This window comes from Oncorhynchus gorbuscha, linkage group LG14 (genome assembly GCF_021184085.1).
Source record: "Oncorhynchus gorbuscha isolate QuinsamMale2020 ecotype Even-year linkage group LG14, OgorEven_v1.0, whole genome shotgun sequence".
Lineage (NCBI taxonomy): Eukaryota > Metazoa > Chordata > Actinopteri > Salmoniformes > Salmonidae > Oncorhynchus > Oncorhynchus gorbuscha.
The window spans coordinates 8,158,074-8,174,867 of record NC_060186.1 but is presented as its reverse complement, the minus strand read 5'-3'; the positions used below and the strand labels follow the sequence as shown (position 1 = coordinate 8,174,867).

Here is a 16,794-nt window from a genome sequence, read left to right as displayed (position 1 = left end):
TTTTTTACAATGTGGCTGCAATGTATCTTGTGTCATCATGAAGCCATCGTTGAGCGAAGTTGGCCTTTGTAGAGAGCGGCAGTGAGCCCTGAGAAAGACACACAGGACGTTACACGAAGGCAGGTGGAACGTATGTATACAGATGTACATGTGTGTACAGTCCCATATGTCTGCCATTGAACCCATACAGTGTGTTCGGAGAGTAATCAGACCCCTTGACTTTTTCCACATTTTGTTACTTTATGGCCTTATTCTAAAATGGATTAAATTGTTTTTCCCTCATGAATCTACACACAATACCCCATAATGACAAAGCAAAAACAGGTTTATATAATGTTTTGCTAACTCATTCATTAAAAAATTGGGTATTCAGACCCTTTACTCATAGTTTGTTGAAGCACCTTTGTCAGTGATTACAGTCTCCAGTCTTGGGTATGATGCTACAAGCTTGGCACACCTGTATTTGGGTAGTTTCTCCCATTCTTCTCTGCAGATCCTCTCAAGCGCTGTGAGGTTGGATGGGGAGCGACTCTGCACAGCTATATTCAGGTCTCTCCAGAGATGTTCGATCAGGTTCAAGTCCGGGCTTTGGCTGGGCCACTCAAGGACATTCAGAGACTTGTTCCGAAGCCACTCCTGTGTTGTCTTGGCTGTGTGCTTAGGGTTGTTGTTCTGTTGGAAGGTGAAACTTTGCGTCTGTCTGAGGTCCTGAGTGCTCTGGAGCAGGTTTTCATCAAGGATCTCTCTGTACTTTGCTCCATTCATCTTTCCCTCAATCCTGACTAGTCTCTCAGTCCCTGATGCTTAAAACATCCCCACAGCATGATGCTGCCACCACCATGTTTCAATGTAGGGATGGTGCCAGGTTTCCTCCAGAAATGATGCTTGGCATTCAGGCCAAAGAGTTCATTCTTGGTTTCATCAGACCAGAGAATCTTGTTTCTCATGGTCTGAGAGTCTTTAGGTGCCTTTTGACAAACTCCAAGAGGGTGGTTATTGCCTTTTACTGAGGAGTGGTTTCCGTCTGGCCACTTTACCATAAAGGCTTGATTGGTGGAGTACTACAGAGATGCTTGTTCTCCATTCGCCACAGAGGAACTCTGGAGTTCTGTCAGAGTGACCATCGGATTCTTGGTCACCTCCCTGACCAAGGCCATTCTTCCCCGATTGCTCAGTTTGGCCAGAGTCTTGGTGGTTCCAAACTTCTCCCATTTAAGAAGGATGAAGGCCACTGTGTTCTTGGGGACCTTCAATGCTGTAGACATTTTTTGGTACCCTTCCCCAGATCTGTGCCGTGACACAATCCTGTCTCGGAGCTCTATGGACAATTCTTTCGACCTCATGGCTTGGTTTTTTCTATGACATGCATTGTCAACTGTGGGACCTTATATAAACAGGTATGTGCCTTTCCAAATTATGTCCAACAATTGAATTTACCACAGGATGACTCCAATCAAATTGTTGAAACATCTCAAAGGATTATCAATGGAAACAGGATGCACCTGAGCTCAATTTCCAGTCTCATAGCAAAGGGTCTGAATACTTATGTAAATAAGATATTTTTTTATTTTATTTTTATTATACATCTGCTAATAATTCCACACCAAAAAAAGCTTTTTCATTATTGAATTATTGAATATTGAATGAATTTTAGAATAAGGCTGTAACGTAACAAAATGTGAAACAACGGAAGGGGTACAAATACTTCCCAAATGCACCGTATTTGTTTAAAATTCTTGTTTATTTGTAAAGAAGCACTTTCCAACATACCACTCCATTGTATATCTTCTTGGACCTAAACAAGCCTGATAATGTCTGACAACTAGAAGACTCCTCGACAAACCCATTTAGCCTCTTCCTGCACATTGTTTTAACTTACTGGTTTTATCTGTTCAAATAAACTACATCCAAATGGGTGATCATGTGTGGTATACACTCTGACAATGACATAACATATAAACCATTCTGTGAGGCTAGGACTTTGTGGTAAATGGGACTCCTTGGTTGGTTTCGTGACATGTTTTAGGGTGTCACAGCTTGGTTTGGAAGAGTGGTGGTATTATGCATAGATCTCTCTAGAGTTGTGAAGTTTCTAAAGAGATGCATTGGCGAGACCTGAAAATAATATTTGTGAGAGAGCAAGAGTGCAGTGCTGCACAGAAAGATCTGTATGCTTCAAATCAGCTCCTCTATTTCACATTATGGAACTTCAAAACTCTCTCTCTGCACATTCTGTATTTCCACGTTGTTTCCCAGAGTTGTTTTTTTTGGGGGTAGCCAAGCTTTTGCCTCTCGTTTCCCCCGAGTTTGTATGTAAGTCGCTCTGGATAAGAGCGTCTGCTAAATGACTTAAATGTAAATGTAAATGTATGTTTGCTTTTTGGGGGGAGGAGGAGGAGGAGGGGCATCAGCAGCAAGCAAACTAACTCTGTGCAAGACTACTCAAAGGCCTACCTTGTTGTCTCCTAAACTCTGTCACTCCCAAACATTAAAAAATGTGCATTTTCAATTTCATACCCGTTCTACGTGGCTACGTTTACAAACGTCCCCATTTTACTGTACATGCCTTTCCTTGCATCTAAATCTGTATCTACTTTTAGGAATTTCATTATACAGCAACATACACTTTGTGGAGAGTTGCCTTTAGGTAAATCTCAGGCTCCCTCAGGTTAGGAATCTGTGGTGAGTTGCCTTTAGGTAAGTCTCAGGCTACCTCAGGTTAGGAATCTGTGGTGAGTTGCCTTTAGGTATGTCTCAGGCTACCTCAGGTTAGGAATCTGTGGTGAGTTGCCTTTAGGTATGTCTCAGGCTACCTCAGGTTAGGAATCTGTGGTGAGTTGCCTTTAGGTAAGTCTCAGGCTACCTCAGGTTAGGAATCTGTGGTGAGTTGCCTTTAGGTAAGTCTCAGGCTACCTCAGGTTAGGAATCTGTGGTGAGTTGCCTTTAGGTAAGTCTCAGGCTACCTCAGGTTAGGAATCTGCCTGACACGGAGTGAAAGTCGATGGACAGTTTCTCTCAACATTGGTTGAGAAAAGTGGAGTGAAATATGCATTTTTGCAGCTACCATGTGTCTCTTGGTTCCATAAGGACCATTCCCTCTTTTGGAAGATAGGATCAGCCCATGGGTGTAAGAGAGTCAAATATTACCTTTTGCACATTGTGGGGTTTCAGCGCCCCTGTGTGGTTAATAATAGAACTGCATGACATTACTCTGGTGGTTTGCTGAACAGCAAGGACAATGAAGGCAGGTACCCCTTGAAGTATCTATCACATTCTTAACATTAGTTGAGAGTAGATATGTCTTTATTGTCTGATTTTCAGATATTTGCTTTACATGCAAGAAAATGCACTGTGGTCAGGTGGCATAGGCCAGACATAACATCAAACGAGCAAGAATGACAGTTCTTACTCCTTTCTTCCACATTCCATAACATAGGAACATGTAGCTGTGTTGGAAGTGTTGCATTATGTTCATCTGTTTAGGAGGTGAGATGTATGGCTTAAAGCGCAGTAGAAAGATGCAGTTGATATCATAACTGGTATTAAAACAATGAGTGTGTCGTGCTTTGCTGTGAGACACTATCAGAACAGACTATGGGGGCCCTCTTACAGCCAAAGACCGCTTCTGGAAAGTGTGCCGTTAGGATTTCAATATGACTTCTTGACATTGCATATTTCTGCCGTCTGTTTGGTAAATTTGAGTCGAAATGCTTTGACCTTCTGACACACACACACCTCATTGGGTTCTGAGGAGTGTGAGAACATGGAGAGGTGAAAGGTCAACAGAATGAGTTTAGGAGATTTTCTTTAGATGTAGGCCTACCATGTAGTGTGACTGTTTATTTGCTTTCTAAACAAACCAAACACCTGCTGTGGTCATCATTCCACAGCAGCAAACCCACAAACTGCTCATAAATGGCAAAATACCTCTTTACAATTTGTCATAGACGATCTCAACTGGGTTAGGTTTGACATGTTTCCAACGTTATCACACTGTAGCCATTCTAACCTTTCCATTTGCAATGGGTTCTTCCATTTTTCGGTTTGTATGTACTGTCTGAATGTGATCCCTGTGAGTATATCCTGTCACTTGACCCAGGAAGTGATTGTCACAGAGCATCCTACCAAGGCACCACTGCCATAGGTAAGCCTACCGTGCAGGTTATGCAGTTCCCAAGTTGAAAACCCACAATAGTCAATTATAGGGGAGATTCTGTATTTCACAAGTTGTCGAATGGTTCGTCACACTGAAAATGTATTTGTAAAGAAAACAAATCATGGATTACGGTTTTCCCTAGTCCATAGACTACTTTCAGGGTGAGGAAGTTTCTTACATTAAATTGTAAAATACTGAACTTCCACTTTAATGAAAATTATGTTTAATTTTTAGAGGACGTTCCTGTTGTATAGTGAGGAAAAGTTGGTTTGTGCCACACATGTGATGTTTGAACTGATGCTCACTATCCTGTTAATTTTGACCAAACATTTTACAGTTATGTTTACAAACCAACAGACCGTGGAGAATGTGGTAACAGTGAGAAATCTGTAATAAAATATCTGTAAAACAGGGTGAGAACAGTCTTGTTTCCTTGGTTGGAAGGTGGAGTTTCCCCACTAAAAACCCTTTATGTTCTGCCTTTACCCAGATTGCACTTGTATTCTTCTCTCATCTCAGTTTGTGGTCCAAAATTGTACCCAGACATTTGTATCCACATTTTCCAATTCCTGGCTGTGATTTTTTTTTGGGGGGGGCAACCCTTGAGGGTCTTCCTCAAATCAATATTCATGTCCTCAATTTTTTTCAACATTCACCTGTAGATAGGAAGCAATATACCAAGTCTTCCACTACTTGGCCATTACCAGTGTAATTATTATTTAGGAGGTGTATCATGACTGAGTAATCTGCATGCACAATGATGTGTCTTCGTTCCTGGTTGCTTCTTCAGTCATCTGTATATAAATGGTAGAGGTGAAACAGCATAGCCCTGAGGTGCCCCTGTTAAGCTACACCTGTGAATGACTGATACTATAACTGTCTCTGGATCTTCTATTCTCTCTGAATGGTAGAAGTCAGGATGTCTAGAAGTCCTCGTGTCCCTGGTCCTTTGCCTGGGAACTCTTTAACTACTCGTGTTGTATCCAAATATTGAATTATTGTTTGGTCGCTGTTAAGCTTTATTGCCTATTGAACATTGTCATACATACCGTTGTCCTGTGACATAAATTGGGTACTGATGAGATGATTACTGGTATTGAACTCAAAATCAGTGCTTCACACTGCACGGCTGGACCAAAAGACGTAGAGCATCCGGTCCATGAGCGACAGTTGGCTTTTGAAGCCTCCGGTTACTCGGTAAGTGAGAGCTACTGCTCTCTGGGGGTCTCTGGCTGTCCCTGGCGGTCTCTGGTTGTCTCTGGCGCTCTCTGGCGGTCTCTGGCGGTCTCTGGTAGTCTCTGGCGCTCTCTGGTAATCTCTGGCACTCTCTGGTGGTCTCTGGTGCTCTATGGTGGTCTCTGACGCTCTCTGGTGGTCTCTGGTGCTCTATGGTTGTCTCTGGCGCTCTCTGGCGGTCTCTGGCGGTCTCTGGTAGTCTCTGGCGCTCTCTGGTAATCTCTGGCACTCTCTGGTAATCTCTGGCACTCTCTGGTGGTCTCTGGTGCTCTATGGTGGTCTCTGGCGCTCTCTGGTGGTCTCTGGTGCCCTCTGGTGGTCTCTGGCGCTCTACGGTGGTCTCTGGCGCTCTCTAGTGGCACAATTCCTGCATTTGCATTGACTTCCTCGGTTACTGTCTTTCCCACAGATAGAGATTGGCACACTGGCCCCACCAAATTATAACTACCCTGGCCCTGGGGGCCCTGCATCACTGGAGGAGGAAGTGGAGGAGGAGGAGTTGCCCCTAAGACCCCAGCTCATCCCGCAAGGCTCAGGGGGGTCTGGGGTACTCATGGGCCCAGACGCACAGGGAGGTCTGTATACACACATACACACACCCACAGCACATACACCGTGTCACCTCACACTATGAGCCCATACACAGGGAGGTCTGTATACACACACCCACAGCACATCCACTCTGTCACCTCACACTATGAGCCCATACACAGGGAGGTCTGTATACACACACCCACAGCACATACAACGTGTCACCTCACACTATGAGCCTATACACAGGGAGGTCTGTATACACACACCCACAGCACATACACCGTGTCACCTCACACTATGAGCCCATACACAGGGAGGTCTGTATACACACACCCACAGCACATACATCGTGTCACCTCACACTATGAGCCCATACACAGGGAGGTCTGTATACACACACCCACAGCACATACACCGTGTCACCTCACACTATGAGCCCATACACAGGGAGGTCTGTATACACACACCCACAGCACATCCACTCTGTCACCTCACACTATGAGCCCATACACAGGGAGGTCTGTATACACACACCCACAGCACATACAACGTGTCACCTCACACTATGAGCCTATACACAGGGAGGTCTGTATACACACACCCACAGCACATACACCGTGTCACCTCACACTATGAGCCCATACACAGGGAGGTCTGTATACACACACCCACAGCACATACATCGTGTCACCTCACACTATGAGCCCATACACAGGGAGGTCTGTATACACACACCCACAGCACATACACCGTGTCACCTCACACTATGAGCCTATACACAGGGAGGTCTGTATACACACACCCACAGCACATACACCGTGTCACCTCACACTATGAGTCCATACACAGGGAGGTCTGTATACACACACCCACAGCACATACACTCTGTCACCTCACACTATGAGCCTATACACAGGGAGGTCTGTATACACACACCCACAGCACATACACTCTGTCACCTCACACTATGAGTCCATACACATAGGGAGAGGAAGGTATGTGTCCAGTACTGACAGTGATACATAACACACAACCTTCCCTCTTAACGCCTACCCATGCAAATCGACCCCTTTTTAAAATCATCCTTCATCATTTCCAAATGCATGAGTTCCATTTAACTGTCTGACATTAGTTAAATGTGTGGTACTCAACCATAAATCTCATTAACTTTTTGTAATGTCTCCTAATCATCATTGTAAACATGACTCACTAGCCCTAAACTGAATCATGGTCCACTGTGCTCTAACCTGTCTCTTCTAACACCTAATCTTGTCTCTAACAAGAGGAGGAGCTGCGCCTGAGTCCTATTGACATTCTTCATATCTCCGGGGACTTTGGGGGTTCCACGGGTTCTGGGGGTTCCGGTGGCTCTGGGGTTTCCGGAGGTTCTGGGGGTTCCGGAGACCTTTTGGCTTCCGGTTCTGGGGACCTTTTGGCTTCTGGAGGCTCAGGGGGTTCCATGGAAATTGGTTCAGCAGCTTCTGGGGATCTTGGTTCTGGGGGTTCCGGGGACCTTGGATCCGGAGGCTCTGTGGGTTCCGGGGACCTTGGATCCGGAGACTCTGTGGGGTCCGGGGACCTTGGTTTTGGAGGCTCTGGGGGTTCTGGGGATCTTGGTTCTGGAGGCTCTGGGGGTTCCGGGGATCTTGGTTCCCTGGGCTCTGGAGGTTCTGGCACCCTCCTAGGCTCAGGGGGTTCCGGGGACATATTGGTTTCCAGTACTGGGGGTTCCGGAGGTTCTGGAGGTTCCGGGGACTCAGGAATAATAATTATATCTGGAGGTCAGTACCTATACTTATACAGACTACACTGTAGAAGTATACAGATAGTTGGTTGGGCCTATAGTGGCCTTGTGAACCTAGTACGGTTCCAAGCACTGATTGATACGCTAAAACTATATGGGATTTCATTGCATTTATAAATTTGCCTTTTCATTTAACTGCTTTGTGCTGGTTAAATGTGGATTGATAATGCTTTCTTGTGTCGTCATTGTAAACCCTGTGTCATTGCTTTGTCACTTACAGTATCATTGTCATTGTAAACGTCACTCATTGTCCTACCATTGTCATTGCATTACTTACCAATAGTCCCTAATCATTGTCAACCTAACCCACTGTCAAACCATGTTTGAGAATGATTGATTGATTGTCTGATTGTTGATTGACAGTCCATCCCATCCCATGAGAAGCACTAACCTGTCTCCTAACCCCTCCCCTTGGCTCTAACAAGAGGAGGAGATGCCCCTCATTCCTGACACTACCCCCCAGGAGGCATCGGGTGTTTCTGGGGAGTCCGGGGCCTTTGGCACCTCAGGGGCCTCAGGGCCTGGGGACTCCGACTCTGGTGGGTCAGAGGTCACATTAATCCCTGACCCTGAAGAAGGTCAGTACCACCAAATAAAGAAACAATAAGAAAACAGATCTCTATGGTATCAACCCATCATATCATATGTGTAAGGATAACAGGGGTAAAGGTCAGAGAAACTTTGAGCAGAAAGCATGCTCTGCTGCCATGTCCGTATTTGGACAGGAGAATGTGACCAAATAATCTGGTCAAGAGATGCTTTTCAAAGGATTTGTGGTTGACAAGTATGAATCTCCAATTCCAGCTAAGAACACTGTTCCAATGTACCTACAGTTGAAGTCGGAAGTTTACATACACCTTAGCCAAATACATTTAAACTCAGTTTTTCACAATTCCTGACATTTAATCCTAGTACAAATTCCTTGTTTTAGGTCAGTTAATATCACCACTTTATTTTAAGAATGTGAAATGTCAGAATAATAGTAGAAATGTATTTATTTCAGCTTTTATTTATTTCATCACGTTCTCATTGGGTCAGAAGTTTACATACAATCAATTAGTATTTGGTACTATTGCCTTTAAATTGTTTAACTTGGGTCAAATATTTTGGGTAGCCTTCCACAAGCTTCTCACAATAAGGTGGGTGGATTTTGGCCCATTCCTCCTGACAGACCTGGTGTAACTGAGTCAGGTTTGTAGGCCTCCTTGCTCGCACATGCTTTTTCAGTGCAGCCCACACATTTTCTATAGGATTGAGGTCAGGGTTTTGTGATGGCCACTCCAATACCTTGACTTTGTTGTTCTTAAGCCATTTAGCCACAACTTTGAAAGTATGCTTAGGGTCATTGTCCATTTGGAAGACCCATTTGCGACCAAGCTTTAACTTCCTGACTGATGTCTAGAGATGTTGCTTCAATATATCAACATAATTCCCCTTCCTCATGATGCCATCCATTTTGTGAAGTGCACCAGTTCCTCCTGCAGCAAAGCCCCCCACAACATGATGCTGCCACCCCCGTGCTTCACTGTTGGGATGGTGTTCTTCAGCTTGCAAGCCTCCCTCTTTTTCCTCCAAACATAACGATGGTCATTATGGCCAAACAGTTCTATTTTTGTTTCATCAGACCAGAGGACATTTCTCCAAAAAGTATGATCTTTGTCCCCATGTGCAGTTGCAAACTGTAGTCTGGCTTTTTTATGGCCGTTTTGGAGCAGTGGCTTCTTCCTTGCTGAGCTGCCTTTCAGGTTATGTCGATATAGGACTAATTTTACTGTGGATATAGATACTTTTGTACCTGTTTCCTCCAGCATCTTCACAAGGTCCTTTGGTGTTGTTCTGGGATTGATTTGCACTTTTCGCACCAAGGTACGTTCATCTCTAGGAGACAGGAGACTTGCCAAAACTATAGTTTGTTAACAAGACATTTGTGGAGTGGTTGAAAAACGAGTTTTAATGACTCCAACCTAACTGTATGTAAACTTCTAACTTCAACTGTATTTAAATTAAACATATATTAACATAACATCATTTGATTAACTCTCAAAATCCATTCCCAAGATTCCATTTAACTATTACCTAATTTAATCAGTTAAATGTGTCATAAACAACGACAACAACATAACTCCCTTGCTATTTGTGACTTCTCACTGTGGCAAACAGCACTTGTTGTCGTGTCACTGTCCATGCTGTTTCCAACCTGTCTCCTTCCTCATCTCTATCTCTAACAAGAGGAGGAAGTGCTCCAGACTACTCCGAAAACCCCTCAGGAGTCTGGAGGTACAGTAGGCTCAGGGGGCTCTGGGTTGCCAGAGGTTGACTTGGACATTAAAGGTCAGTATCCAGCACAAATGCTAACTATTCAATCAAAACCTGTAACCAGGCTTCTGGGGTTATAGGGTCTATTCTACTTCACTATACTGTACATGGGGTCTATCACATTCCCATATTCAAACCTATTTTCTCATATCTTTATACGAGTTGTCTCTTCCATTTCACCCCAGAAACCCTGGTTTTGATTGAATAGGGTTATTGAATCTTATGTGCCTCCTGTTAAAACTGACCACAAACTGTGTTGAAGCCATATGTATCTGTAATGTCCGTTACACAATGTCTTGTCCTTACCTGTCACAAGCACTGTCATGTGTCTGTCTGTATCATGTGTTTACTATCAAGTTGCTCTACGATATGAGTCTGTAACATCTGTTATCGTCATCTTCACCAAACGCCTGTGTTATAACCTGTCCCAAACACCATTAACACAATATGTCTAACATTGGGAATGCACTACACCTCAACCATAGCACCTCAGCAACACCCCTCATAATGTGCACACCTTGGTCACATCAAAAGTTGCATCCAATCCAGACATGACAACATTTCTTGATGCAAGAGGTAAAACAAACAAATCATATCAACACTGAGTGCACGTCTCCACCATTCTACAAACCCATTGTTACTGCATCGAAGTCTGGTGGCTTAAACTTCATCACACATCTCAGACCTAGCAACTGTTCTCTCAAGTGTATCGCCTACCTCCTTCTTACTTCCTTGTCCTGTCTGTCTGTCCCAGGTATGCCTACCTGCCTGCTGTGCACCTGTCTGGGTGGTTCTGTCTACTGTGATGATGTGAAGCTGACGAGCGTGCCGCCTCTCCCCAAAGAGACCACTCACTTCTACGCCCGCTACAACCACATCACCAAGATCAACAAGGGCGACTTCGCTCAAATGAGTAGGTGTCACATGTTAAAGGCACAGCCGTGAGATTTCCTGCTGTTCAATGGCTGTTTCAATCAATGAAACCACGTGGAACAGTCTGAGTACTTTATCTTCTCTCTCTTGCAGACAAGCTGAAGAGGATCGACTTGACCGCCAACGAGATTGCATCCATCGCCGATGATGCGTTCTCCGGCCTGCCCGTGCTGGAGGAGCTGGTGCTCCGTGAGAACGGCGTGTCACAGCTGCCTGCCCTTCCACCCGTGATGACCCTCATCGACGCCAGCCACAACAACATTGGCGCCACAGGCATCCACAAAGAGGCTTTCAAGGTATGTAGGTCTGGCAAGCATTACAAACAATTGATTTTCTTTTTCCCCGCATTATCACATTTGATTCCCCTAATGGACTAATCACCAAGCCCTTGATGAGTTGAATCATGTGTGAGTGCTGGGATGAAACAAAAACAGCTATGTATTGAGAGGCTGTCTGGCATAAATGACTCCACTCTAAATGTAAACACTGTGTTTTGTTTAGGACATGACGGGTCTGCTGTACCTGTACCTAACAGACAACCACATCGACCACATCCCTGTGCCCCTACCGGACAACCTGCGCTCTCTGCACCTACAGGTACCTGCACTCCTGCCTCATTACTGCCCTCTTGTGGGTGATGTGAGAACTATAGGATTACCTTCATACTGTACACTGGTGGTGACTAGAGGGATTTTTGCTCAACTGACCACCGTAACCCCTCTTTCTGCAAGCTGTTTCAAAACATTCTGGGCAATTCTCTGCCATTCAGTTATTAGGGCAAATTATTGTATATTTAAACTGTACTTTTCTCCAGCAGATCTGTGCAGAATCTCAAGGCCCATAGATCAATTTTTATTTTACTAGGCAAGTCAGTTAAGAACAAATTCTTATTCTCGGCCTAGGAACGGTGGGTTAACTGCTTTGTTCAGGGGCAGAACGACAGATTTTTACTTTGTCAGCTCAGGGATTCGATCTTGCAACCTTTTGGTTACAAGTCCAACACTAACCACTAGGTGGTGGTTAGAGCACCATAATGAATGTGTTGTTTCAGTGTTTTCTTAGACTTCCAATGCCTTGTTTTCCAGCGCAACAACATTCAGATGATACACGAGGACACGTTCTGCAACCTGAAAGACTTCAACTACATCAGGAACGCACTGGAGGACATTCGCCTGGACGGCAACCCCATCAACCTCAGCAGGACCCCACAGGCCTATGTGTGCCTGCCCCGCATCCCCATCGGAGCCCACATCTAACCACACACTGATCAATACTCGTGAATACACAAGCATCCTTACACAGCTCAACATCTACGAGACATATGTACATACTTACCTACGGAGACAGATCCTAAAAGTTGTCCAGTCTCAGTTCAATTGCAATCTGCACATACAGTAAACACCGGAACACAGTGTCTACCTATCTGGCCTAATTTAAGTCTGATCAGCTGTTGATCGCATACATAACACAGTGAGCGAGATGGTGTGTATCTCTCATTCCTACATACACAAATACACACCAGATAACTTTGTCAAAAGCCAAACTGTTCAGCAACTTGAAGCAAACAAAAAGACAACAAAAATGTGACATTTTATTGATCCAACAATCAAACATTGTTTCATGTCTGTTCACAACTGGCCACGACAACCAGTAATATTGTTTAAATATGTTTTTGTAAAGGAAAAAAATATATATTACAGAAATCTAACACTATTTAAAAAGATAAAAATTATACTAGCATAAACTAATTGAAGCTGAAGCTTACTGGAACGCCAATTTGAATATCAATGCAATAAAAGAATCAATTAAACAAGCATTTGTAAAGTCTGTACTGTAATATAAAAATATATTCTGAAGTCACTTTTTTTACATGAACTGCAATATTTGGCATATTACATTTCAAAGTTCTTGTTATGACCACAATAGCCTATATCAATAAAGATCAAGGCTATTGTATGACTGGGGAGGGGGAGGGGGGTTCTGTTGGGTGTGGATGGGGTTAACAAGAAGAAACAGCCTGCTATTGTGTGCTTTGTATGGAAATACCACAATTGAATAAAGTTGTTTTGATGACCTCAATGGCTTAACATTTTAATTGAGAATTGACCAGTAAAGTGTGTAGCTGCAAAGTGATTTTGAATGAACTGACTGTTTAGGCAGTTCATGTTCAAATACTTCTAGCCCAGATAACAATAGGCATACAGGCATCTCTGAACAGCAATACAAAAAGGATTTGTCATTGAAAACTTTGTACATTCATAGAAAATAAAACCAATACAAATGATATCCAATTATTTTCTAATTGAATAGTCTATTCTAGTATAAACAAACATGTAATTGTTCTTCACATACGTTCAACCAACTTTTCAAACATCTTGAGGAATCTCTCGGTTCTTTCCAATGACCCAACGACCCTCTGTCCTCCTGTTTTACAGCTTTGTCCTTCCGCACCGTTCTCCTCCGCTGCTCTACCCTCCGCCAGTAGAACTCTGTCTCTGTCCACAGCCAGCCGATCCCTGGCCACCTGCGCTTTCTCCTTCTCTATCAGCCCCCTCTCCCTCTCCACCGCTGCCTTCTCCCTCTCCAGTTGGGCACGCTCCCGGTCCAGGTTGGCCATCTCTCGTTCCAGCCCTGCTTGCTCTCTCTCCAGCGCCATCCGCTCTCTCCCCATCACCTCTCGCTCGCCCTCCAATGCCGCCCGTTCGGTCTCCAGCGTCGCCCTCTCGGTGTCCATCTCATCCAGGTCGCAGTGCATCCCCATCACCCCTATTCCGCCAATCATGGATCTCTTCCTGGGCCGGGCGTCAGGGAGAAAATCACTGTCGCTAGTGCCCGGGGGGAGTGGGCCGATGATGGGGGCTGAGCCTGCCAGACGCCCCTCCATTGCATCACTCATCAGATCGTACCAACGCCAACTGTGGGGGAACACCTGCACCCCTGGGGGGGGGTACTTCAGCTCCTGTCCCCAAAATAAGGATAAACAGTATTAGTAGGTAGTCAGATAATGAAGGATGTCTCTAGGGCAGGGCTATTTAGAACTTTACAAGGATGCCAATTAGAGGTCGACCGATTAATCAGAATGGCCCGTTAATTAGGGACGATTTCAAGTTCTCATAACAATTGGAAATCTGTATTTTTGGTTGCCAATTTTTTTACACCTTTATTTAACTAGGCAAGTCAGTTAAAAACACATTCTTATTTTCAATGACGGCCTAGGAACAGTGGGTTAACTGGTCTAGGAACAGTGGGTTAACTGGTCTAGGAACGGTGGGTTAACTGGTCTAGGAACGGTGGGTTAACTGGTCTATGAACGGTGGGTTAACTGGTCTAGGAACGGTGGGTTAACTGGTCTATGAACGGTGGGTTAACTGCCTTGTTCAGGGGCAGAACTATTTTTTTCAGCTCAGGGTTTCAATCTTGCAAACTTGCGGTTAACTAGTCCAACGCTCTAACCACCTGCCTCACGAGGAGCCCGCCTGTTACTCGAAAGCAGTAAGAAGCCAAGGTAAGTTGCTAGCTAGCATTAAACTTATCTTATAAAAAACAATCAATCAATCATAATCACTAGTTATAACTACACATGGTTGATGATATTACTAGTTTATCTAGCGTGTCCTGCGTTGCATATAATCGATGCAGTGCGCATTCGCGAAAAAGGACTGTCGTTGCTCCAACATGTACCTAACATAAACATCAATGCCTTTCTTAAAATCAATACACAGAAGTATATTTCTAAACCTGCAAATTTAGCTAAAAGAAATCCAGGTTAGCAGGCAGTATTAACCAGGTGAAACTGTGTCACTTCTCTTGCGTTCATTGCACTCAGAGTCAGGGTATATGCAACAGTTTGGGCTGCCTGGCTCATTGCGAACTAATTTGCCAGAATTTTACGTAATTATGACATAACATTGAAGGTTGTGCAATGTAGCAGCAATATTTAGACTTATGGATGCCATCCGTTGGATAAAATACGGAACGGTTCCGTATTTCACTGAAAGAATAAACGTCTTGTTTATTCGAGATGATAGTTTCCGGATTCGACCATATTAATGACCTACGGCTCATATTTCTGTGTGTTATCATGTTATAACTAAAGTCTATGATTTGACAGAGTAGTCTGACTGAGCGATGGTAGGTGCCAGCAGGATCGTAAGCATTCATTCAAACAAGACTTTCGTGCGTTTGCCAGCAGCTGTTTATGACTTCAAGCCTATCAACTCCCGAGATTAGGCTGGTGTAACCGATGTGAAATGGCTAGCGAGTTAGCTGGGTGCGCGCTAATAGCGTTTCAAACGTCACTCGCTCTGAGACTTGGAATGGTTGTTCCCCTTGCCCTGCAGGGGCCGCGGCTTTTGTGGAGTGATGGGTAACGCTGCTTCGAGGGTGGCTGTTGTCGTTGTGTTCCTGGTTCGAGCCCAGGTAGGAGCGAGGAGAGGGTCATAAGCTATACTGTTACACTGGCAATACTAAAGTGCCTATAAGAACATCCAATAGACAAAGGTATATGAAATACAAATGGTATAGAGAGAAATAGTCCTATAATTCCTATAATAACTACAACCTAAAACTTCTTACCTGGGAATATTGAAGACTCATGTTAAAAGGAACCACCAGCTTTCATATGTTCTCATATTCTGAGCAAGGAACTTTATACGTTAGCTTTTTTACATGGCACATATTGAACTTTTACTTTCTTCTCCAACACTTTGTTTTTGCATTATTTAAACCAAATTGAACATGTTTCATTATTTATTTGAGGCTAAATTGATTTTATTGATGTATTAAAATAAGTGTTCATTCAGTATTGTTGTAATTGTCATGTGAAGGCTGTTATAGCAGCAAAGGGGGGACCAACTCCATATTAATGCCCATGATTTTGGAATGAGATGTTTGACAAGCAGGTGTCCACATACTTTGGGATATGTAGTGTATGTAGGATGCAATTGCTACCTTGTATCTCTTCTTCAGATTTTCCCATTTTTTCATTGCCTGACTGGCAGTCATCTTCCCCTGCAAGCCCATGTGTTTGAGGATGGCCCTGCAACAAAAAGGTAGACAATGATCATTTCGATTTAAAAACCATAAACATTGACTCGTCTCAATGACAGGTCAAATGAAAAAACGTATCTAACAAAACGTGTACTGGGAGGATCTCGGGTAAGAATCTGAACTCACCTCCAGGCCAGTCGAGAGGCATTTCTCCTCCCCGTAAACATGTAGCGATTTGATACGCGCAATTTCACAAAGTCCATTGTTTCATATTCAGACACTGAAATAAACAAATATGTTTTAAATCACTACATATACAATGTAATTCAAATGAAATAACATTCACATTTTGACTAATATGACAAATGTGGATCGCGCCGTCTGATGTCTACGCACGCATCTGCTCGAACAAGTATTCGAGACAAGGCGCCATGATGTCCCCTTTGTAGGTAGCTAGCTTGCTTGCTAACTAGCTCGGAGTTCCTTACTTCATTTGTAGTCCGAAATAAACATATAAAGGATCAATTGACTACTTACATTTGTACGTGTATTCTGAATTCACTTTCTTTTTACTTTTCTTTTTTGCATTATTCGAGTATAGCGGTAGCGTGTGTTCGATGTTTTCCATTGTAGCATCCATGTTAGCTAGCACTGCGAAGGGACCACAACGGAGTGCACTTCGTCTCTTCCGCCCTTCGTCTCTTCTCCTTCGTGTTGGTTTCCGGCCGCACACTAGTCGCATCTAGGCATATTGCTTCCACCCACAGTTCAGACTGTGCACACGTACCACATACTACCATTCCTCACCTCACATTCGCAAGTGCCA

General features: G+C 43.9%; 2 protein-coding genes across 2 annotated transcripts in view; one reads left to right on the top strand and one right to left on the bottom strand.

Moving 5' to 3' along the window:
* Window positions 1-12,704, top strand: part of LOC123994368 (leucine-rich repeat protein soc-2 homolog) — a 26,956-nt gene extending 14,252 nt beyond the window's left edge. The window contains exons 3-10 of the mRNA XM_046296879.1: window positions 5,802-5,967; window positions 7,210-7,707; window positions 8,156-8,308; window positions 9,960-10,061; window positions 10,801-10,959; window positions 11,073-11,275; window positions 11,481-11,576; window positions 12,065-12,704. Of these exons, the coding sequence (XP_046152835.1) occupies window positions 5,802-5,967; window positions 7,210-7,707; window positions 8,156-8,308; window positions 9,960-10,061; window positions 10,801-10,959; window positions 11,073-11,275; window positions 11,481-11,576; window positions 12,065-12,235 (1,548 nt within the window). The 3' untranslated portion in view covers window positions 12,236-12,704. The remainder of the gene's footprint in view (window positions 1-5,801; window positions 5,968-7,209; window positions 7,708-8,155; window positions 8,309-9,959; window positions 10,062-10,800; window positions 10,960-11,072; window positions 11,276-11,480; window positions 11,577-12,064) is intronic.
* Window positions 12,554-16,794, bottom strand: LOC123994370. Its single transcript, XM_046296880.1, has 4 exons — window positions 16,506-16,794; window positions 16,155-16,248; window positions 15,930-16,017; window positions 12,554-13,938 (listed from the first exon to the last, which is right to left on the bottom strand). The coding sequence occupies exons 1-4, from the start codon at window positions 16,708-16,710 to the stop codon at window positions 13,324-13,326; spliced, it is 1,002 nt and encodes a 333-aa protein (XP_046152836.1). The 5' UTR covers window positions 16,711-16,794; the 3' UTR covers window positions 12,554-13,323.